Genomic DNA, 25,539 nt, shown 5'->3' on the forward strand with positions numbered 1-25,539 from the left:
TAATGGAGCATTAATGTAAGGAGGAGTTCATCTCCTTTTCCTCTGCAAAAACCACAGGGAGAGCCACCTCTTTTCTCCCTGGCTTGGGGAGCAGCTCTCGCCCCTAGCTCCCACTCCTTGGATGATAGCAGAAAGAGTTCTCTGTCCCTTTCAATCTACTTTAATCACTGCTTTTAGTGCATTAATGGCAGAACCAAATAGGCCATCAGTCATTTTACTTCCTGAACAACAGTTCCCCAAACGGAATATAATAAACATTATCCAAGGGATTTATTTTAAATTAAATAGCTGTCTCTCATTGTAGAAAGACACTGGAGTATTGAAGAAAGAACAGTCAACTAACTTTACAGAGTAAGAGACATTGTTTAGATCAGTGGTTCTCAAACTTTTGTACTAGTGACCCCTTTCACATAGTAAGCCTCTGAATGTGAACCCGTTATAAATTAAAAACACATTTAAATATATTTAACACCATTATAAATGTTGGAGGCAAAGAAGAGCTTGGGGTGGAAGCTAACAGCTCACAACCCCCCCCATAACCATATGACCCCCAGTTTGAGAACCGCTGGTTTAGATTAAACAGAAACAAGTTCAGTTGGAAGCTTCTGATCAGTCAACAACCAGACTCTGAGAGAAATTTAGCAGATTGAAGTGTGTAGATCTGATGATATTCTGAACAGTCTCCATAATACCATTCATAAATTCTTACTACTTTGGATCATCCAAAAGAAGGTAGGAGCAAGAGAATTTAAGGAGCTTAGAATAGGTACCAAATCTGAATAGGTTTTGTAGCACTCTCTCTTAAACTTTGTGGTACCACTAAAATGGGTGCTTCGGAGAGCCAAGCTGACCTTTTCTTAAGTAAAGTGCTTGTGTCCTATATAAACCTCTTTCGGCTCAGTGTTTTCCCATAGAAATATCCCAGCAGAAAGAGAGCACCTGCCTTTTGTAGACAGACAAGAATTTGTTCTATCTTACAGTGCCTCATCGGGAGCAAAAACCAGCATGGGATAACAAAATTTTATCTGGTTATCCTCTGAATGAGTTTAATTGTTCCACAGAATTAACTGTTCTTGTCAATTAGCTTTAGAATTATCCTATCTTTTTGATTGTTTTGCATATTGACCATTTGTCTTATATGATTATGATAGTTATTTACATATGTTTTCCTTCCCAGTGTTTTTATTGATTAGGGTGTTTGACTAGATTAGAATGGAACTAAAGTATTAGTAAATAGGAGGACTAATCCCCTAAATTTAATTATTGTTAGATTGTGGTACTTTTACACGAGAAATATCTGATTTCCTCTCTATATATGAAAAATACATTATGAGAGCATGCTGAACGACACACCTGTTGATGATTGTCTAGAGCCATGTGACCTGGCAAACTGTACAGCTGTAGACCCAGGTATGAACACTGATCCTCTGTGACTTGAGGAAGTATGAAAGCCCATCCAGATGTTGTGGAATGGACATGCTGCTGGACCTGGAACTAGTGCGTACCAGCCCACATCTGTTGGTGGGGAAATATGGTAGAGTACCAGCTGAATGGAAATATGGCATCATAGAATCCCTGTATAAGGGTACATGATCTCATACCAAGTCTGGCTACTGTAGGCTGATCTTACTACTTTTGGTCCCTGGCAATGTCGTCACTTACATTATGCTTTGCAAGATGCAGCCAGACCTTAATGGACATCATCACCCACAGCAATCAGATTTCACTGTTGAATGGTCAACAGTGGGCCCTGTCATTACCCTCTGGCTTCTGGCTGAGCTGCACTGAGAATTTAACTGCCCACTTCACATAGCATATATGGACATTAAAGCAACTTTTGATTCAGTTGACAGGGCAGCACTTTGGATCTGACTGAAGGGAGCTGGTGTACCAGATGTAAAGCTAAATGTGGTGCATGATCCTCACACTAGTACCATGAGTGTGCATGTTGATTCATGGCTTTCGACACATTTCTACAGAATCTCAGGTGTGCAACAGGAATGCATTAATTATTGTTAGATTGTGGTATTTTTACAAGAGAGATATCTGATCATTCTATCAAGCTAGCAACTGTATGTTGTGACTTTCCACTCACACAAGGAAACAAGGATGGTCAAGACGTCAACTGAGCAAAGCTATACTGATGCTGCTGCCTTGTTTGTGGAGAAGCCAGAGAATTTCAGCCCTGCCACTCAAGGTTTCCAAGGTACTACCCACACTATAGGGTTGAATGTCTCAGTGGTCCAGAATCTTAGAGCTGGGCCACCAGACCCCAGGTGCAGGCAGGTGGAGAATGTTGACAAGTTCATCTGACGAGGCTGAGAACAGAGTTCAGTTTCAGCAAACCAGCTATCCAATGACTAATAGATATCACCTCCACCATCCTGAAGTCTGAGTCTTGATTGTGGACACAAGTATGTCTCTGTGCTGAAACAATCCTGTCAAATCTGTGTACTGCCCATATTTCCATGTAGGTCAGAAACCTGGACTATCTTATCGAGGCTTTCCATATGCCCTGTCAGTACCAAATCCTGAGCATAAAGAGGTTTAACTTTGTGCGAAATGCCATAGTCTCACACACATCTGGCCTTCTGCCAGTCATTCACTACATTCAAAAGTGGCATGCTCTTCGGCCATGTCACCAGGATGGACAAAAAAACACCTCAGCACACTGTGCTCTTAAATTGGCCATCAATGTGAGAAGAGGAGAATGCCTTCTTCCTACCTGGCATCACCTCCATGGCCATCCCAGAGATTTGTGAATTCCAGAATTAAGCCAGATCTGGGAACTTCACTTTATGATGTCTGGTATGATGCCATCAACCGTAGTCACTCTGGCTGGTGCAGTGGTCCTCAGTAGACTATGTATGTTTGATGATGATATATGTATATTAGTAAATATACATACACACATGCAATCAACACACCTTTTCTAATCTACAACAGTACTGTTTTTATCAACAATAAGCAATAGGGACCATATGCTATGCTCATTTACACAATGCCCCTTCCCACATAAGTCAGTGGTCTTTAAATCAAAACAAAATTTGGCCTTAGACCATTTGTAAATACTTGTTAAAATATATATTCTAAAACATTTTCTACAAGGGGCAGTTTGTTTAAGTATAAAAATAAGCACATGTGGCAGCTTTACCAGATGTTTTGGAGATGAATGCATTAACTGAAATCATCAAAGTGATTGTCTTTGGTTACTCCTTAAGGCTTCACATTTTAGCAAGCACTAAGGGAAATAGAATTATGTCTCCGTGATCATTTTTCTCTGCTGGTCAGATCTCACAAAAAGTTACTCATTGTTGCTTGCACAGCAACTTCTACAGATACAGGTATTGAGATTTCTCATCCTCCACATTTGAAGTGTGGTTACGGTAGGAAAATAGAGTATTTAAATTTGGAACATTCTTACTCAAAAGATCTGCTCACAGTGTGTATTCCAAGTAATATTTACTCATTTTTGTGGCCTAGCTAAGTCTTTACTACTTATTACTCCTGTTAACGCCACTGAGCCAATGCAGAATGGGAGAGAGGGAGCTGTGTTCTGCTATGGCTCATGCAACATCAACAGAGTTGTTAACTAAGTTCCAATTGTAGAATTTTCATTATAGGTGATGATGTGCAAATAATTATATCTGATATTCAGATGCAAAGCTGAGTTAAAGGGCTGGAAATTTAAAAAAAAATCTATTTTTTTCTTTGTAAATTAAACAAATGTAATTCAAAAGTCAGTGAGAGAGAATAAACATTTTAAAGTGGAACTATGGTACAGATTACATTGTGGCATTCAATTTTTATTGTTTTTTAATGTATATATAAACATATTTTATAAATTTTATGTGTGTGTGTAACTGGGTTAGGAACAGGGGGTATTGTAAAATGGGATCTTATTCTAAGTATTCTTGGTGAGATGAGAAGTAATCCATCTGTCACTGCCCCTGGTGTTACCCAGAGGTACAGGCTAGGAGGTGTGGTTCCCTGTCTGTGGGCAAGAGTGAGACACTAGTATCTCCAGGGGACTTCCTTCCCCATATCTATCTACTGAGGCTACACCAGCAGGGTCTTGCCTACTGGGTCCCCAGAACACTCTGGGATTGGGTTTAAGGCTGCAACCCAATTTACCATCCCTCTTGAGGGACATTGCAACTACTCATGAGACCCCAGGACTGAGCCTGAACACTGGAGACTATGGTGAGTGAGCTTTCAAATCACCTCACCCCACCTCGGTGCTTCTCTGTCTCTTCTTACCCCAGCACACACATAGGCCAGGACCTGAACCAGGGCTTCCTATTTGGCCTGGCTGCTTGATCAATTAGATTGACTTGGGGTGGTGGTTACTGCTTCCCAAAGGCCCTGGTCAGGAGCTCATTGATTGGCCAGAGGCTGTGGCAATCCCAGGATCCTGACTCCTCTTTGGTTCTTCCCCTTTCTCCTGGTATGAGGAGAGGGCTGTCATAACATTTTTCCCAGATCTGGACCTTAGCGTCCAAAATATGGGTGTTAGCATGAAAATCTCCAAGCTTAGTTACCAGCTTGGACCTGGTAAAGCTGCCACCAGCCAGGAATCTATACAGTGCCTGGCGCACTGTGGTCTCCCCAAAACCTTCCCTGGGGGGCCCCCAGACTCAGATTCCTTGAGTCTCACAACAAAGGGGAATAAACCATTTCCCTTCCCCCCTCCGGGTGTTCCCTCCCTGGGTTCCTGGAGAGATATACAGAAGCAAGCTCCGTGAATCTAAACAGAGGGACTCCACCCTCCCTGTTTCCAGTCCTGGAAACACAAGTACTTCCCCCCTCACCCAGAGGGTATGCAAAGTCAGGTTAGTAAATCTAACACAAAGAGATTTCCCCCCCGACTTCTTCCTCCCACCAATTCCCTGGTGAGCTGCAGACTCAATTCCCTGGAGTCCCCACTAAAGAAAAAACTCCAACAAGTCTTAAAAAGAAAGCTTTATATAAAAAAGAAAGAAAAGGACATAAAAATGGTCTCTCTGTATTAAGGTGACAAATACAGGGTAAAAGATAAACAGCCTTATTCAAAAAGAATACAATTCAAAACATTCCAGCAACTACACACATGTAAATACAAAAGAAAACAATATAAACCTTATTGTCTTACTATTTTTGTACTTACAACTTGGAAACAGAAGATTAGAAAGCCAGGAGACAGAAAGATCGCTCTCAGAGCCGAGAGGGTCAGACACAAGACAAAGAACAAAGAACTCACACACAAACTTCCCTCCACCCAGATTTGAAGAAGTCTTGTTTCCTGATTGGTCCTCTGGTCAGGTGTTTCAGGTTACTGGTGTTACCCCTTTACAGGTAAAAGAACATTAACCCTTAGCTATCTGTTTATGACAAGGGCCAACCAAAAAAAAAAACAACAAAACCCATAAAGTTTTACTAAGGGGCCAACAGTCCCCTTACATTTGCCTGTGCTTTTCACAACTGCATCCTTGATGACAAATTCACTGTTATTTTGCAAAACCTGTCCCAACAGTCTGATTGTCACATCAAGGCATCCAAGCACCAGGATTCCTAGTCTGTTAGCTGCTGTCAACCGTACAAAACCCATATCCTTGATCTAGTGCATACGATCCCAAAAGTGTTGGTTGAAATGAGCCTGGCTCATGATGGAACCAGTGCCCAATTAATAAAGAGAAGGAACTCCACATTTATCTTGTAGTTCCATGACCAGACAGTTGCCAAACATCATGTCCTTAAACTCTTTGTCAGGGTCATTCTCCAATAAAGTTTCTTGCCCTACAGCAGCCATCTTGACCTCCCATGGTGGGTTGTGTTATTTTAGACAGAGGAGTGTTTGGAGGGAGCCTCCCCTTGAAGACCTTTGCCTGGACACTCCAGGGCTCCTGGCTCCTCACAGAAATAACAAAGGTACCTTCCTTGTTCATCCATGTATCACTCTATCACTTTGACATGGGAGCTGTCTCCTTTGACTTCGCTGTCCTACTGCTCTGTGCTGTGACGAGTTGGACTAATTGCTTCTGTTGTGTAGCAAGGAGCTGAACAACCTCATTCAAATTCTCCAGACTTAGACCTTTCTGGCCACTTTTGGAGTTGGTGGAGAGAACCAGGGTTCTAGCGCAATTTTAGCTGCTGGGGCTAGGCACAACTGCTTCCTCGTCCACCCATTTCACAATAGAGTAATAGAAATGGGATGAAATGTAATAGTGCAAAGTGCAAGGTCATGCATTTAGGGACTAATAAGAAGAATTTTCCTATAAGCTGGGGGCTTGTCAGTTGGAAGTGACAGAGTAGAAGAAAGACCTGGGTGTAGGGGTTGATCACAGGATGACTATAAACTGTCAAAGTGTTGTGCCATAAAAAAGACTAATGCAGTCCTAGGATGCATCAGACGAAGTATTTTCAGTAGGGATAGGGAAGTGTTAATACCATTATACTAGGCACAGGTGAGACCTCATCTGGAATACTGTGTGCAATTCTGGTCTACCATGTTTAAGAAAAATGAATTAAAACTGGTACAGGTGCAGAGAAGAGATAGTAGGATGATCTGAGAAATATAAAACTACCTTATGAGAGGAGTTTGGCTTATTTAGCCTTACCAAAAAACAGTTGAGGGAAGATATGATTGTTTTCTATAAATACATCAGAGGAATAAATACGAGGGAGAGGGAGGAATTATTTAAGTTAAGCACCAATGTGGATACAAGAACAAACTGATATAAACTGGCCATTAACAGCTCAAAATTAGACAAAGGTTTCTAACCATCAGAGGCGTCAAGTTCTAGAATAGCCTTTCAAGGGGATCAGTGGTGGTAAAAAAAACCTAACTGGCTTCAAGGCTCATCTGGATAACTTCGTGGAGGGGATGGTATGATGGGACTGCCTACAGTGACATGTGGCCCATTGGCGACTGCCAGTATCAAAAATCTCCAATGGCCAGAGACCGGACACTAGATGGAGAAGGCTCTGAATTACCTTGGAAAGAGTTTTTCCTAATAGCTGTCTGATCGGTCTTGCACACATGCTCAGGGTCTAACTGATCACCATATTTGGAGTCAGGAAGGGATTTTCCCCTGGGTCAGTTTGGCAGAGACCCGGGGGGGTTTCACCTTCCTCTGCAGCATGGGGCACAGGTTGCTTGCAGGTTTAAACTAGTGTAAATGGTGAATTATCTGTGACTTGAAGTCTTTAGACCATTATTTGAGGACTTCAGTAACTCAGCCAGAGGTTATGGGGTCTATTACAGGAGTGAGTGGGTGAGATTCTGTGGTCTGAAATGTGCAGGAGGTCAGGCTAGATATCATGATGGTCCCTTCTGACCATAAAGTCTATGATAATGACTTGCATCAGTCATGCGTACGTTAAATCCAGATTTTCTTTATTTTTCTGCTACATCTTCTTTCTTAAGAGGCTATCATAGAAGCTGCTCCTTTAGTAAGACCTCTGGTTGTGGAACAGTGGTTGGCTCTCTTCGCTCAGCCATACTCATCCTCTCTTTTAAGTCATAGGTGAATGCCCAGGAGACTTGCCAGGACCTTGCTTTTGCTCATAAAACTCCTTCAGCCTCATGTCCACATAAACCTGTGTCAACCACAGAAATATTTTTTGGATTTTGTTCTCCTTGCTGGAGATACAACTTTGATAGTACTGTGTGCTTGCCCCGAAATATATTGCTTGACTAACTCGACCTGATCCTCTGCTGTGACTTGCAAAATCCTCATGACATCTTTGGTGTCAGCCACCCACCCTTCCACTTTGACATCTCCTGGTTTGTTGGGATGTCCGGTGAAAACGGGGACTGGAAGGTGTTGAGGTATATACAATATAGCTGTCTGTATAAACTGCTTCTCAACAACAGTTCTGGCCAGGGAATGGCATCTCTCTCCTCCTCTCAGGCCTGCAGCAAGAACCGGGCCTGCTCTTGGTACATGGACTCCTGCTCTTCCAGCTTTTCTGGAGCTTTTTTGACTGTTCACATACGGTCTTCACTCATGGCACCACTCCTCATTGATATTGAGCAACTAGCCAAAACTTACGCTTCTCTGCAGACTAATTGAGGATCCAGCCCTATCCTGTTCATGCTGCCAAAATGTAATGGGGTAAGAAATAAGAGTAGGGGACAAGTTTTGGGGTGTTGGCAACTTCCTAAAGTTCCCTAGTCTGCAGCTCTCTGATTGGCCAGAGGCCCTGTCAGTCCCAGAGTCCTGACTCCTCTTAAGCCCTTCCCCTTTCTCCTGGGCTGGGGAGAGAGCTAATAAAAAAAACATGAAGTTTTAGTAAGGGGTCAACAGTCCCTTCATATATATCTATATAATATAAATCAATTTTTGTACTACTGGTAAATTTACCCCTTATTCATTTTAGTAAATATATTTTTACAGCAAGAAAGATGTTGGTATTCTGCCATCTCAAAAGGGCTAATGACTCCACATAGGCTATAGCAGTGTGTAAATAACAGGGTGGATAAAAATCAGTGATCTGAAAAAAATCTGATTTTTTTATTTAAATCTGATTTTTTTGATAAAACGCTTTTTGAGAAAAAAACCTATCTAAAGATAGTTTTAATTAAGATACATTATAGCTCAAAGATATCTCATCCTGGAATAGGGATTATAAATGCTAATGCTATAGTAGGAGACAATATATTCGTGTAATGTTTAAGAAAAGTTTTGTAAATAAGTTCCAATAGTTCATGGATTAGGGACCCAATCTTATGGGGTTCCAGGGGCTTCTGTATAGATTATTTAGGTTAATCTTTCTATCTACCCAATGGGACTCAGTGCTCAGTCTAAAAGATACCATCAGAGATGCTTAGTTTTGCAGTTCTCAAACTATGGATTTGTGTCTCCAGAGATAACATGCTTGTTAACAGCAAAAATAAATAAATAAATAAATAAATAAATATTTTATAGAAGTGAGAAATAATAGACCTCAGCCCTACTGTCCCTCTGCAAATTTGTGTACACAAGGTCAGTCCCTTACATCTCTCTAAAAGTGCAAAGTTTCAAAAAGTTCAATGAATAGAAGATTGTTGGGGCGGAATAGATCTGGACAAGGAGAAGAAGTCTGGAGACAAATGTGAGAAGGGTGGGACAGGCAGTAGAAACAAAAGTAAAACTGTTTGAGCAGCATATTCCAGAAGTCTTGAGGTCTTTCTGAGTGTAGCCTTCATTGATTTGAGATCTACCACACCATTTTCTCACTAGATGGGAAAACCTATAATGGCAGCAGGCCATAGATGGGAAAACCTATAATGGCAGCAGGCCGTAAAAGAGACCCAGTTTGGGCATAAGAACCATTCAAGAAATATGTGTGCTGATGATGTTTTAAAGAAAATCACACCAGTGAACTGGTGGAAATCACTTAAGCACTTGGATTGAGAGACTGTTGAAGTGATAATCTCACTTTTAACAGCAGTAGCCTCTTCAGCCAGGGTAGAAAGAATATTTTCTTCCTTTGGACCAACTCATTCCAAATTGAGAAATCATTTGGGACCTGAAAAAGTGAGAGAGCTTGTTTTTCTTATCAAGATTATGAACAAATAGGAAAATGAAGGTGAAGATGACTCAGTTAGCTTCAGAAGCCAAGTTTTTCTTGTTGACCTGGCTGACATAGTTGATTTAATTTTTTGGTTTTTTTAAATACTTATTTAACTATTTTAGTTAAAAATAATTTTAACAAAAACAACCTGACTTTAAAAAACTTGAATGTTTAACTAAATTCAAAAATTCATATGCTTGTTTTGTTAAAATATGTTTGCTGTTGAAGAAGAAAAATCCAGAATATGTAACATTGTTTTAATTAAATAAAACAATTTAAATGTCTGCCTGGTGATTTTCTCCTCCTAATACAGAATGGCAAGAAAATCCTCCAAATATTAATGATTAACCTGTTGAATTGGAGATATTTCATCTCCCATTGACTTCATAAATATCTGCTTCAATTGCCTTTGGTAAATGAAATAACCAGACAATCATTCATTTTATGATATAGCTGTAAAACTAATCTGAAAAGTTTTCAAAATAAATCACTTAAAAATGAAACCTACATCTATCTCTGAGTTGTGAAGAATAAGATTATAACAACCAACAAGAAAGCTCTTTTATGTTGAAATCCATGATTAAATCAAGTCTTCCTGACTAGTGATTTAAATCCTGATTTAAATCAAATCCACCCTGGTAAATAATGTTTATAAAGGCCCAATTCTGATTTTAGAAACATGTGTGAATGCTGCCATTCACTTCGTATTTTATCATCATTGCCAGGCTAAGTTTACTTGAAAGAAGGGAAAATAGCCATCTTTCTCTTTTGCAATTCTATTACAGTTTTCTAATTTACATTCCTCTCCACAAACACATGCAAACTTAAGGCCTTCCGCATTAAAGATATGGGCATACACACAACCACTGATACATACATGTATCCATGGCTGTTCACTTCATTTAAATAAACATTGATCCAGTTTCGAAATCTACTTGTAGCAGTACAGGACTGAGGAATTATGAAAAAAATTGAGAGCACTCGATACTTACATACCAACACCTAGATTACAATACATTATAGTTTTATTTTGTATACTGCCTTTCATGCAGACAGTTTTCAGAAACACTACAGAGGTAAATAGTACAAGGCAGCATATAGCACCACGGCTGTGTATCACACTGCCACAGGAACAAATTAAGAGGCTTGAATATACTTGTAAGTAGGGGAGAAGTTCATGCACACCACTTGCAGCCCCCCAAAATAGACTTTGCACAGGGAACTAGCATAGCTGTTAAGGAAATAGAATCCTTCCCTTGTCTGAAAGTTGGGACATCTGTGCAGCCTAACTGTGGCTCCTATGTGGCATAATAAATATATGTTTATTAATTTAAACATGCTACAAGTTTTCAACCTTTTTCCATCCTGAGGTTACAGACCATCTTGTACTTCATTGCAGTATCAGATGTACCCATTCCAGCTGACTGACTTTTTATAGAGCCCCCTGGTCAGCTCAGGTGACACCCATCCCATCTTGGATTTTGTGACCATTGCATCCATGTAGTTCATAGAACTATTGACTAGGCCTTAGCCTTTTCCTGGCCCACCCACCATGCCCCACTGCACTGTGGAATTTGGATCCATGTCACAGAGAGGCTTGCCAAATCCCTACTCTGTAGCCTTTCTGCTTCCCAGCCCATGCATACAACAGAACTGCAGGGAGGGTTCTGCAGGATTTCACCTTAAGTTCTGTTTTACAGTGTCCTTTTTTGACTGTGGATGTTGTGCTTGTATACAAAAACAACACAGTGATAGTTCTCTTACAAAGGGGTACAATTAGCAGTGCATGGGTTTATATTTGATAAAATCTTTAATCTTATTTACACATAAATTACCTTATCGCTTGAACTAGGTTTTATGTTCCTGATCTCTAATCAGTTGTGTCACTTGCAGCAATTGACGTATCGGCTGCATCTAGCATATCAGGATTTTATTTTTTTTTAAGTTTACACAAGCTGTTTTTCAGGATGAACTGGGCAATTTTCTTCATAAATATTAATCCTTTCTGTGCTCAAAATTGTGCCTGTTAGCAAAATGCTAGCAATGCTCATCCACATCTGTAATAAAAAATTTTGAAGACTGAGAAGTAACATTCGAAGAGATCTCAAAGAACCCATTAATTACAATGGTACAATTGTGCTGAATGCGCAAGGGAAACGTTGAGTTTGAGAAATCTCCAGAAAGCTAGTTTTAGATTCAAGACCAAGTCCAATTGTGCCACATAAACTTTTCTCAAGGACTAAACAGATATGTATCTGCTTGTGCTTTGCTTGACCCTTAGCCAAAAATCACAATTTCATATGCCTGAATGTAATTCGTTTCTGAACAGCTGTAGTATGCATTAGTAGTATGCATTATGAAGACTTTGGTGTGATAGTTGATTCTTTGAGCTTCAAAACATACTACAGCTTTTCAGTTAATGTTTCTAACCTGAAGGTGTCCATTTTTGGCTTAAAAACATACTTCTGTGTAATATCAGATATATTTTTACTTATCATAAGATAATTTTCTGTGCCATCTGAATTGGAAATATTTTTCCTCGTGTCATGAAATTGAATGAGAAGAGGAATTTCTGTTCATTGTGTGATGTTCAGATTAATTGATTAGGTGAATATTTCCTCTTCTTGGCTTCAATATGTCATTCAAATCGAATTTTCTTTTAATGAGATAATTTTAAACGTCTGTGCCAGTTGCATTCAGTTACAAGTACTATGGTCTACTGTCAATCTGAAATTAAATGCAGATGTAATATGCTGCTAGCAATGGGTGCATTTTATGTTCACTTTACTCACATAAACTTCAGCAAGACTTCTGTGTAAGGTTAAGCAGGATCTGCCTGTAAACGTTCAGCAACATTTAGCATGAACGCATGTTTACCATTCACTGTTATATGTTACACAGATGGAAACACAGAGGTGCACTCTTTATACAACATCAAAAGTGTCCAGAATTAATAACAAAATGCATACACAAAGCTATGGCCCCTAACCCAATGCAATATTGGATATGAATAAAAGAGTAAATAATGTGGGAGAGGAATAGCAGCAGAGAATATAAGGATTAAAGGAATAAGCTTACTCTGATTCCAGTTTGTTGCTATATGTGCAGGTCTTGCTGGTATTCTGTTTTATTGTTATTTATACACTTTGGTAAACAAAGGAGATAATTTTAACAGCTGAGGTTGGGAGGGACTTGATGGGATTCATATGGGTGTTCTGAACACACTATCGGTAAATAGTAATAATGCTACTGTTGCTTTATTGCCATTTTACTATTAGGGTTAATTTCTAGGGCCTCGTCATGACTAAGATTTAAGATGTGAGGTTGTTATGCTAGCTAACAGGTTTTCAAAGTCTAGTATAAAGGAGGCACATTGCCTTTAATATGTGTGCTAAATTACTGAAGTTAAAGCATGAGGAGTGGCACAGCATTGGTTTTAGCTCAAACAGTTTAGCATGTGTTAAAGACAGTGTGCCTTGTCTATACGAGACTTAGAAAATGTGGTAGTTAGCACATTAGCTTCATAACTAGGCAAGGCCTGTGAGTCGCTTTTAATTAAATAAAATACACATTGTTTTCAACTTTTAGTTCCTGATTCAGCAAAACACTTCAGCACGTGTTTAATTTTAAGCATGTGAGTAGTTCCTTTGGCTTCAATAAGACTACTCATGTACTTGAATGTAAGTATGTGCTTAAGTGCTATACTGAATCAGCATCATAGTTTTGAGAGCAGTAATGAAAGAAATTGTATGACATGTCAGTTGCAAGATTAGTAAAGGGAGTAAAAACCATACTCCTGTTTCCTTCGTTTGTGTGTTGGTTTTTTTGAAGAAAGGTTCACACCATGAAGAAGTGAGAAAAATTGTGTAATTTCATGTAAAAATCTCCAGTGTTCATTCTCAATCACATCTTTCATCCACACAGAAATGAATTCTTCTGAAGATGATCAGGGGGGATAAGAGCCAGGGAAAGTTACCTTAGCATCACTGCTCTCAGTCACCACCTTGTTATTTGGTGCATTTCACTTGAAAACCATACTGTTCTGGATAGTGTTATCTTAAAAATTAAAGATGATTAAAGCTTTTACAATTAAAAATATGCATGTTAAATAAAAGTGTGCTGCAGACTGTTGAAGGCTTTCAGAAAAATGTAGGCACATTGGATAATAATAATATAATATAATACCACCTATGGAGGTGATAATATAATTAATATTATAGTAATATAATAATACCACCCAAAGAGGTGAGTCTTCGCATACGTACCTTAAATAATCAGATAGCTGTTGGAGCAGAGGGAGGAATCACCTTATGTATTTGACCTAAAATGAATGAACAATAATTAAGTCAAAACAAAGTAAATTTTTTTTTAATTGTTCCAAAAAAATTTAATAAAATTTTTTGTTGAAATGAGCTCTCAGTTTGATTCCGTGGCCAGGGCTAATTCAGAGATATAAACAAGAGAAGTGAACAGGAATAGGGAGATGATTTTACTTTGTACAGAGCATTGTTGAGACTAACAGTTGAATACTGCATCTGGTTCTGGTGCCCACGTTTTAAAATAATGTTATAAAATGGGAAAGGGCTCAGAAAAGGCAGAAACAAAAATTATTGGAATGCTGTATTATTGGACTGTGGTCCTGGAAGTGATGGGATGATCCTGGAAGTTACGAATTGGTCACTTCCGCCCCGGGCCTTGCACCTCCCTAGAGATGGCCCTGGTCTTGAGGCCCGGAATTGCCTGTCTTTAGCTTTAGCTTGAGTGGATTCAATAACTGGGTGACATTCTATAGCCTGTGTTTAGGTGATCAGATGACACAACCTAATGGTCTTTCTGGCCTTAAACTCTATGAATCCTTTAGGAATTGAAGGGGTTTTCTAATATAAATTCTGGGTCAAGTGTGATGCCCTAGTTTATGCTGCATCTCCACAATGATGCATGGGCCAAGAATTGGCCCCATATGTGTGTTTCTGCTGTTGAGGTTGTAAGATCTATTTCTCTAAGGACACTATTATGCATGATTCTCAGTCTGGGTCTTTGCTCCTTACTGCAGTATTAGCAGAACTCCCTTAATTCTTACGGGTTTTGACCCTTGAAGGCAGAGGTAGCAGGATGGCATGTAACCCAGGCTCAATATCAGCCATTGCACATCAAATTCTGTTGAGCAGAAATGCTGCTTTCTGAAAGCTCCAGTCAGTTCCTTCTTGACCGTGGTCAGCAAAGGAGCTCCTCTCAAAGGTTGAGCCTAGTAGCCAATTAATCTTTAGAACCCCCTTGTGAGCTAGATGTGTATTGTTATCCCGTTTTACAGATGGGGATGCTGAGACAGAGAAGTTAAATATCTTGCCTAAAGCCACACAGCAAGTAAGTGGCAGAGTCAGGATTAGAATGCGTAAGTCTTGACTCCCAGTCCTTTGCTAACATCTTTGTAGGTGTCAGTCTAGGTTATTATATGGCTCCCATTAACATGGCATCTAAGCATATGCTACCAGCAAAGAGAGATTCGCAGAAAAGATGTAGAACTGGGAAATTATTATATAACATTGTCTTTTGGGGCATCTTGTCAACCTTTGGTCTTTTTGCTTTCACTTTGGCAGCTCCATCAAGGAAGGATTCCCTTCTCAGCAGCCCCGATGTCACTGATATGGCACCAAACAGAAAACGGAGACAAAGGATACAAAAACCTGCTGGAGTGGAACCTAAGGTGGCTACCTATGAGACCCAGCTACTGGCAAAGGAAAAGTAAGGGAGTTTTGAAAGTTCATTCAAGTAATGATATAACATTGTCTCTCTCTCTCTCTCTCTCTCTCTCTCTCTCTCTCTCTCTCTCTCTCTCTCTCTCTCTCTCTCTCTCTCTCTCTCTCTCTGAGTGACAGAGGTTCCCTTTTTTAATTGCATTCATTGAAAGCACTGTCAGATCGGAAATGCCTAATTTCTATTATCTTGCACTTGGTACAGTCATTTACACCTGTGTAAAATGCGTGTAAAATTGTTGCCATTCTGATTTGGTAAACTCTTATACCCATTTTACTCAAGTGTAAATGACTACACAAGGAGCAAGGCAGTGAAGAATCAGGCCCAAGGACTTATTACGTTTGATGACTCTTCAGAGTCAAACTTGCAGGAAGCCATTGAAAGAAAGGCATTCACTTGGTCAAGCAAACAAAATAAACCTAAAATTTAATCTATGAATTACCATAGGTCCATGAAAGCAAAAAAGAGTGTGTTAGTAATAAGGATTAAATTAAGGTGAGAGACACGGACTAACTGCCACCACAGGAAACAGTAGCCATTAGTACTGTATTTTTAGTATCACATGTTTAAGAGGGATGAATGCACTGGATCAGATAAGAACCAGCAGTAAATAAAACTTTTTTTTCAAACGACCCAAAATTTTTCAAACATTTTTTAAAAATTGTTTATTTTCATGTGTCTTCACTTCCTGGTTTCTCTCTATTTCTCATCTCTTATTCCTAGACTCCTAGCTGGAAAATGTCTCTGGGGGGTATGTGGGCATCCCCTAACACCTTTTTTTACCCACGCAAATGGCAGATTTCTGCAGGAGTCATCATGGGGGCTTCTTCTCACATTCAGCTCTCTCTCCTTGATGGTAACATCATATGACAAACAGGCATAACAGCAGGGCTCAGAACTCTTCTGTACTGGTAGGAAGAAATTGAGATAACTAGTGGTGATTCTGAAACAAAGGAAAATTAAAATGAATAGAATTTTTAATAGGCCAAGCATGGTTTGCAACTCATGCTGATCTTTCTTTGACAAAGTGATGATCACTGCAAAAATAATTCATGCTTTAAGATAATATTTCTAATTTTGCAGTGTAAACAATTAGCAAAGTTTTTATTTCCTTAAATTGATACTGACTTGTGGAAATATTTTCACATGATCCTTGAGGGTGAAATTATATATGGTACTTACCTCAGGGCTTTTGAAAATGATTGGAGTTGTTTGCTTCAAAAACTGGTCTTCTTTCAAGATCTGTGGTAAATTAGTTTTGAAAATATTGATTTTCTCCTTTCATGTGCGATATTTAGTAAATAATAAACTGTCTAAACAGATATGGAAACAAACACATTACAAAGACATTTCCTGTTATTAAAGAGGATTTGCTATTTTAAATTACCCAGCAAATGTCCTATCTTGATGTAGAGAACTATGCCGTGATGCCAACAAGTCTGTTTGAATTTAGAATCCTATTTTATTAGAGAAAAAATATTATTTTCAACAGCCATATTCATCAAAGCCAAATTCTGCTGTTCTGTTCTTTTGAAGTTCTGAGTCTATAAGTTGATAATTTTGGTGGCCAATTGTATGTAGTTGTGGTAGCCACAGTCAGTGTGACATAGTAACAGGCTGGCTGTGTTTGCCTGAAACACCCCTCCCTGTTGGCAGGTATTGATCCTTCTGGGAAAAGTTGAAGTGGTTCTAGCAACTCCCTGAGGCAGGTGATTGGATATAAAGAGTGGGGGAAGAGTAGTTCTCTGGGGAAGAGAGTATCTAGGGTTTGGGCTGAGCAGTCCTGAAGGGGAGGAAAGCTAGAAAAGCCAAGCCTGGGGAGAAGGTTTGAGATGATCGTTGTGTTATTTTTTCTTAATTCTTTAGTTAATAACTACAAATATCAGACCGGGAAAGATTTTGAATGTTACATACTGTGTGTTCTGTGTTTGTAGAACAAGTTAGGGTAAACATCTGGTCTTTGATTTCCACCAGCCTGTGTGAGTAGTTTTCTTGGCTATCGCATGACGAGCAATGTTCCAGTTCATTCCTTACTAACATCTGCCTGTCAGTCCTTTATTCTCTTTTACAATCCCAGCTAAATGTAGCTCAGCAATATAGGACACACAGTACTTGCATATATATAGTGCAGCTGTTTTGCAGTAGAGGTTGCAGCATTTTTGATATTTGGCATGTCTGCCAGTAGTGTGATAGGTATACCTGATCATGACATTTCCACATGATTATTTTTGAACCCAAAGTGAGTATCACAAATCCACATGATCTCCCTTGATGCTAGACTGTGTGTGTGAATCCCTAACTTAACTGAAAATCAGTTGTTGTTTTAAATCATGTAGCCCTGTTACTATATTTCTATATTACCTTTATATCTGGTGAGGTACAGGAACCGAACTGTAATAATATGATTGCCATTCAGTTGAGAAACTTTTCCTTGCTGTCACTGCTGACTAGTTCTGGTTTCTTTGAACTTTTTTTTGAGTCTTCATAAGGTTGCTGACTGAATGGTCAGTAACTTGCTCAGGTAATAAGTTTATTTCTCTTCCGTGTGTCAAATGTAGATGTGAAAACTTAGATTTGATATAATTATCCAGCTTCCCAATATAACTCATTATATTTGATCCATTATCTATTATTGTTCAACTTCTTCACCATTTATAATTTATACTCATTACAGGCTTAACTCTGCATGGGATAGCTCAGTGGTTTGAGCATTGGCCTGCTAAACCCACGGTTGTGAGTTCAATCCTTGAGGGGGCCATTTAGGGATCTGGGGCAAAAGTCTGTCTGGGGATTGGTCCTGCTTTGAGCAGGGGGTTGGACTAGATGACCTTCTGAGGTTCCTTCCAGCCCTGATATTCTATGGTGCAAAGCATCTTTTGAGGCTTCATATGGTACTTACCTGATGATGCCTGGCATCTTGCAGGAACATAACCCAAACTGGCAACAAAGCTTTATTTCAGACTCTGCCATGGGAATGTTTTATTTCTGCAATAAAACCATTTTTAAAAATAACTGTCTCCAAATTCCATCACCTTTTGGAGACACACCCTCATAAACATGGAAGATGTTCAGATTTTGGGAGGATAACATAACATTAGGAGAGCAAAAGTTTGGCATAGAGACTATGATGTCATCCTCAAATGCATGACATACTCCTAACTTCACAGAGCTAAAAGATTTTGGCACTATGTTATATGGGTAAATGTTTTAATTTGTTTTCCCATCCATCCCAATCCCTTAATATCCCCAATACGCTAAAGTTTATTTAGTGCTCTTTTCCATTTACAAGTTTTGATGATCACATCAATCCATGTTTCGTGTTCCTCAGCCATGTATCCCATGCACTGCTACAGACTAGGGACTGAGTGGCTAGGCAGCAGTTCTGCAGAAAAGGACCTAGGGGTTACAATGGATGAGAAGCTGGCTATTAGTCAACAGTTTGCCCTTGTTGCCAAGAAGGCTAATGGCATTTTAGGCTGTATAAATAGGAGTACTGCCAGCAGATCAAGGGATGTGATCATTCCCCTCTATTTGCAATTGGTGAGGCCTGATCTGGAGTACTGTGTCCAGTTTTGGGCCCCACACTACAAGAAGGATGTGGAAAAATTGGAAAGAGTCCAGTGGAGGGCAACAACAATGATTAGGGGTCTGGAGCACATGACTTATGAGGAGAGGCTGAGGAAACTGGGATTATTTGTTGTGCAGAAGAGAAGAATGAGGGGGGATTTGATAGCTGCTTTCAACTACCTGAAAGGGGGTTCCAAAGAGGATGGATCTAGACTGTTCTCGGTGGTACCGGAAGACAGAACAAGGAGCAATGGTCTGAAGTTGCAGTGGGGGAAGTTTAGATTGGATATTAGGAAAAGCTTTTTCACTCAGAGAGTGGTGAAGCACTGGAATGGGTTACCTAGGGAGGTGATGGAATCTCCTTCCTTAGAGGTTTTTAAGGTCAGGCTTGACAAAGCTCACGCTGGGATGATTTATTTGGGGATTGGTCCTGCTTTGAGCAGGGGGTTGGACTAGATGACCTCCTGAAGTCCCTTCCAACCCTGATATTCTATGATTCTATGACTCCACATTTATCATTAATCAAAGAGCAGGTTTTTTTTCATTCTATCTCCTCTGCTCAATCCATTATTTTTCTTCCTTTATGTATATAAGAAGCAAACAAAAACAGCCAGAAAAAGACTTGATCTTTGTTCTTCTTTATTCATATCAAAAACTTCTGATTACAGTGACTTCAGAATGCAAGCCATGAAATAATAGTTCAGAATTGGTTTGAATGGATGCAGAAATTTAAAAATATTTTCTACATTAAAATAACCCAAATCTCAAAAAACTTTAGAAGTAAAGCAGTGTGACAGTAACCATTTTTTCTCCGCATTGAGGCCATGTCTACACTAGCGAGCTTACAGTGACACAGCTGTACTGATGCAGCTGTAAGATCTCTCATGTAGTCGCTCTACTACAGGACAGAGCTCACCCATCGACATAATTAAACCATCCCCAATGAGTGGTGATAGCTATGTTGGCAGGAGAAGCTCTCCCACCAACATAGCGCTGTCCACACTGGCACTTCTATTGTTGTAACTTACGTTGACTGGGGGGATAATTTTTTTTCACACCCCATAGCGGCATAAGTTATTCTGACAAAAGTGGCTGGCATTATGGGGAGGCAAGCAGGGCAATTGCCCAGGGCCCCATGCCCCAGGAGGCCCTGTGAAGCTAAGTTGCTCTGGCTTTGGCTTGGATGTTAGAGCTTGAAAGGTGTGTTGCGGGGGCAGGTGGCAGGGTTTTGATCATTGTAGCAGTTAAGATTTGTCAACATGGTTTTGCATCTGTTTTTCTGGCAGGGTCTGGTGCCATTTTGTGGTGTTGTGTCCTGGTCTGTGGGGAGCTTGCTTCTGATGATGTGTGTGGTGAGGTGGGGGAATTGTTTGAAGGCCAGAAAAGGAGGTTCAGGAATGATTTCTTTCAGTGTGTGGTCCCCATGAGTTTGGGTTTGGGTAATTGTTTACTGATACCTTGTATGGGTTCCAGAGTTAGGTGGTAGGTGATAACTAGGAGTGTGCTATCAGAGGGTTGTTTTTTTTGCTGTATTGAATCAGATTCTCTCAGGATATTTGCGTGGCCCATTCCATGATGCAGTCTACTCTGATGGAATGTCCTCATTTGGTGAAGGAGGTTTTAAGTGTGTTAAGGTATATATCTTGGACATTCTCCCCAGAGCATATTCTGTGGTATCCGAGGGCCCTACTGTAGATAACAGATTTCTTGGTGTATTTGGGGTTGTTACTGAATCTGTGAAAGTGAGTATGGTGATCCGTGGGTTTCTTGTACATAGTTGTCTATAGGGTTGCATTGTTGAAGCTGATTGTGGTGTCCGTGAAGCTGATTCTGGTGCAGGAGTGTTCTAGAGAGTGATAGATGGATGATGATTTTTGAAGTTGTAGTGGAAATCTGTGAGGGAGTTTAGGTCCTCTGTCCAGAGGATGAAAACATCATTGATGTATCTTAGGTATATCATTGCTTTTGTGGTGTTTTTGTCCAGAAATCCTTCCTCATTATGGCCCATGAAGAGGTGGGCATATTGGAGAGCCATTCTGGTATCCATGGCAGTTCCCATGGTTTGCACAAAGTGTTTGTTGTTGAATGTAAAATTGGTACGGGTGAGGATGAAATGGGATGAGTTTGGTGATGTATTTAGAATGGATATCTGAGTGTTGTCCATTGTCTTGTAGATATTTGAGGCAGGCAGCAATGCCATCATGAAGAATGTTGATGTATAGGGTGGTGACATCCATGATAGCAAGCATGGTGTTGTGAAGGAGGTTGTTAATGTTGCAGAATTTCTGGAGGAAATCAGCTGTGCCCTGGAGGAAGCTGGTCTGTTGTATGGTGAGTGGTTTGAGGATGGTTTCTATGAGTCCTGATATTCCTCCAGTAAGTGCTGCGATCAGTTATCGTAGATTTCCACCACAACTTCAAGAACTGCCAACCATCCATCAAAATCTCTCTAGAACACTTCTTGCCAGAATCAACAAACAGTGGAAGCCTATCGACAACTATATACAAGAAACCACCGGATCACCACACTTATCTTCACAGCCTATGCACCTAACTCAGGCTTTGTTAATCACAGTGTATTCCTATTATTTTCTACGCATCTTAAAGTTAGGTCTTCCAACAATCAGTGTCACAATGCAAAAGTCCCTTTCTGGAGCTAACCCATAGAGACTAATTTACTCTGTGTTACAGAGTAAATTAGTCAGAGTCAGGAAAAAAGAATCCTGTTTCTTGACAAAATGTTAACTGTGTTTTTGAAACACAGTGGTAGCAGATGACAGAAAGTGGTAGCAGATGACAGAAGAAGGAGTAATGGTCTCAAGTTGCAGTGGGGAGGTTTAAGTTGGATATTAGGAAAAACTTTTTCACTCAGAGAGTGGTGAAGCACTGGAATGGGTTACCTAGGGAGGTGGTGGAATCTCCTTCCTTAGAGGTTTTTAAGGTCACGCTTGACAAAGCCCTGGCTGGGATGATTTAGTTGGGAATTGGTCCTGCTTTGAGCAGGGGGTTGGACTAGATGACCTCTTGATGACCTCTTCCAACCCTGATAATCTATGATTCTATGAAAGTATCACAAACTGGAGTATGATATTTTGTACAATCTGTACTGCAACAATCTAATCCAAAAGCAAAATTTCAAAGAATTTCTGGACAAAAACACCACAAACATGGAGCCCATTTCTAACTCAGTGGGAGTACTTGCCTGATTAAAGTTATTCATGCAAGTAATTGTTTGCGAGGTCAGGCATATAGTTTGTTTCATGGTAACTAAAAATGAGCTTTTCCCCTTCGCATCATCTTTTCTTCTTGTACCTTTCCAAAAGAGTTTTAAACCTTAGATAGGCAGGTATCATTTTGAGTTCTACATTTCTGTTAAAAAAAGTTGCTTAGTTTTATATGAAAATGTGAGTAGCTAAACAGCCTTCTTTTGATAATCTGTTGCTCCTTTAAAACACTGAGAGCCTGTGGTGTGTGAGGAATCCTCTTGGGACTGTCTCTCTGCATTTATTTAATTTATAGCTTGCGGTTCACATTTTTAAAGTTCTAACACAAGGTTTATTTAAAATGTGGTTTGCCACCACCTGTGATTCAGGTAGCAAAAGCATAGGTTTATCTTGGAACTCAGCTTTCTCAGAGGGGCATGCAGACGTCAGTATCACTGTCTCACGCATGAAGTAATACTTTCCAATAAAAGTGTAACCACGTGAAATTAGATTCCAGCTTAAATTATACCATAACCTATCATGACCCAATGAAAATATAAAGTTTATACCACAGTCACGCTTTTTAAAAAAAAATCGATCTTATTTTCTTTTGAAAGTACATGTTAACATGTCAGTTTTCTATACTTTAAATGTATTTATTTAATATAATTGGAAAGAGAACTTGTACAGTCCTACATAGTGTGACAAAGTGCTACAGTTACTGGTACCTCACACAGGTTCACTGTAACATCTGTAAAACAGAGTGATAAAATGATTCCTACCAAATTAAACATATAAAATGGAGGTTTTAGAAAGCTGTTCAAACATACTCATGTATGTTTGAACATCAACAGGTTAGAAAATCAATAGAAGTGGACAAGTAGATTCATATAATATAAGAACTAGCCCAAACGTTTGTACAAAAGTTGAACTGAGCCCTGAAGCTTCTGGATTTCACCCATTTCTGTTAATCACTTAAAATGATTCCTGCTAATTTTAAGGAAAACTGAAGTGAAACAAATACCAACTATCCAAAGACTTTTGCCAGAAACAATATATTTCTAATTGCAGAGTGTGAATGCTGTTTTGAAAGCCAAATTCTAAACATGCAAACATTCAAAGTTATACCCTAACCCTTTTGTGACCCAATGGGAGTGTGGTTAAATAGCATGCATCTTCTGAACCTGGCCTGTGTATGTCTATCCAGTTTAATGCAAGGTTATGCAAAATGTCAGGTGTACTCATCCACTTATTTGACTTGTAGGTGAACTAAGAATAAGCATAGTCAAAAGAAAAATTAGCATACCATGCTTCAGCTGTCTGCTGCCATCCCAACCCGCATAGCTGCATAAAATCTAAAATGGTCCTGCACACAGTAGCAATAAATCAGGCAGACACAGGGCTATGGGATAACTCTGAGGACTTGGCAAGTTGTGGCACCTGGCTTTCCACTCAGCAGTAGTCTCTCACCTTGTCATTGCCAGAATGCCTTATCGCTTTATCAGGAAGTAGATAATTGGAGGGGATTGTCCCCATGGGTGGAGGCGCACATGGCCAGGATCTCCTGCACAGAAGGTGTAAGGATGTTAGACAAATCTGCAGCACCATTTTTTCTCTGTTTCCCCCCATTCTCTGGGGTACACAAGCAAGGGAAGTCGTAGGGCTGGGGACATATCTCAGAGGAGAATGTGCATCATCTCCCTCACCTCTGAAGCTGCATTAATTCCTGAGCAAAACCTCTCTGTGCTGTTTTTTTGCTGCACATCAGGTCCAATTCTGTGGCCCTCCAGATGATTTCAGTGAGACTATTTGCTTGGTAAGTCACTACTCAATATGAGTAAGATTGGCAAAATTGTGCTCATAACTTTTTTGATGGAATATTCAATAGCATAGTGCATCACAATTATCATTATAATAGATCTGGTAAGCTGTATGCCCCAAAAGGTTAATTTATAGTGGATTTCACTGGGGGTTGGTAGCTGTAGTATAGAAGTAGTAGGTAGCCTTAAAAAGTCTGAACAGTATTTCCTCCTGTCTGCCACTTTGGCAAATTAGTCTCATTTTCTTGCCTTTGTAACAGGACTTGTATATTAGTATGAAATCTGTATTTGTATCCCAGCTCTTCAATGACCAGTGGGCTTATGTGGTTTAAATCATAGAAATATGGGTTGATTTCATTTGGACACTGTGATCCCTGTAGGTTTATTTGTATGTGGCAGGCAAAGGTACTGCCCTTCGGGGTAAATTGAAGTGAGAAAGAGGAAAGACTTTCTGCAATTGAACTAACCTGTGCTACCGGATGGAGAACAAACGTCAATATTTTCAGTATTTTGGGGGGAAGGGTGGGTTCAAAGGAATGCTAATTAAAAAATAACAAAGAAAGACATATTAACAACTTTTCCTGTACATCCTCACATTTGTATACACAAGGAAATAAGTGATATTTTTATAAAGGTTTCTAGAAAATGCTCTTGACAATGGCCGTCAATTAAACCTGCATTTTCTAAAACAGCTACTCAAGCAGAATTCTTTTCACATTGCTCCTAATAGGATAAAACAGGCAATGTAGGTGCCTATGATTTTCATTATGTGCTTTGGCAGGAGCTTAGAGTAGTTTGACAGAAAGCCTATACTACCATGCTCCAGTGGCTGAGCCATCATACTGAAATAGACAGCATACAGGAATTTGATACTAAAGCTTTGATATATTAATGAGATGGAGCTGCTTCAAATAGCTTTAAAAAAATCTGTTTTGATTTATCCATCTAGGTGCAAAATTTAATCCAGCAACACCATGCTTTAGTGAATTTTATTGTCATTCTAAACTAAAAATTATCAACTTTATATAGACTTCAGTGAGTGTTCTAGATCAAATGTCTTTTATGATGTAAAATGTTACATGAAAAAAATACTTTGAACTGTAGAATTTTTTTAAATGGTTCACTTAAGATTGTTGAAAATGCTCCTGTCTGACTTTGTCACTTGGTCAGCTCCTATGATGATGTACTGGGGCCATTGCACCAAAATATTTACCTTTTCAGTCATATTTGCACTACTGATATATTATTTTTTCTGTCATTTTAAATAACCATCAAAAACACCCATACAAAAAATGTTCTAAGTTCCCTCACAATTAACTAGATTCACGATGGAAAATGATGCACTATGCTTGAGGAATGAGGCTTTAACCACTCCATCTGGGAAATGTCTAGCTTTTACTGGCGCCCAGTGTATCATATCCAACATATTTCACATGGAAAAAATCCTGACTAGTAACAGAAAATATCAGTCCTCTAAAGATGTGATATCTAGACGTACAGCACATTATAAGAGGGTTAGTCATTTAAATGGTTGAGATAAAGGAGACTCGGTTGGGGTCACTTGCATTTCAGTAAAAAGAACGAGGAGTCCTTGTGGCACCGTAGAGACTAACAAATTTATTTGGGCATAAGCTTTCATGGGCTAAAACCCACTTCAT

The 25,539-nt window shown here is 39.5% G+C and overlaps 1 protein-coding gene across 7 annotated transcripts in view; it reads left to right on the forward strand.

The window, feature by feature from the left end:
* The window catches only part of XRCC4 (X-ray repair cross complementing 4), a 284,810-nt gene that overhangs the window by 185,994 nt on the left and 73,277 nt on the right, over positions 1-25,539 (forward strand). For all 7 annotated transcript variants that reach the window (XM_050944830.1, XM_050944832.1, XM_050944836.1 and 4 more), the window contains one exon: positions 15,135-15,279. In XM_050944830.1, the coding sequence (XP_050800787.1) occupies positions 15,135-15,279 (145 nt within the window). The remainder of the gene's footprint in view (positions 1-15,134; positions 15,280-25,539) is intronic.

The sequence above is a fragment of the Gopherus flavomarginatus genome, chromosome 3, assembly GCF_025201925.1.
Source record: "Gopherus flavomarginatus isolate rGopFla2 chromosome 3, rGopFla2.mat.asm, whole genome shotgun sequence".
Lineage (NCBI taxonomy): Eukaryota > Metazoa > Chordata > Testudines > Testudinidae > Gopherus > Gopherus flavomarginatus.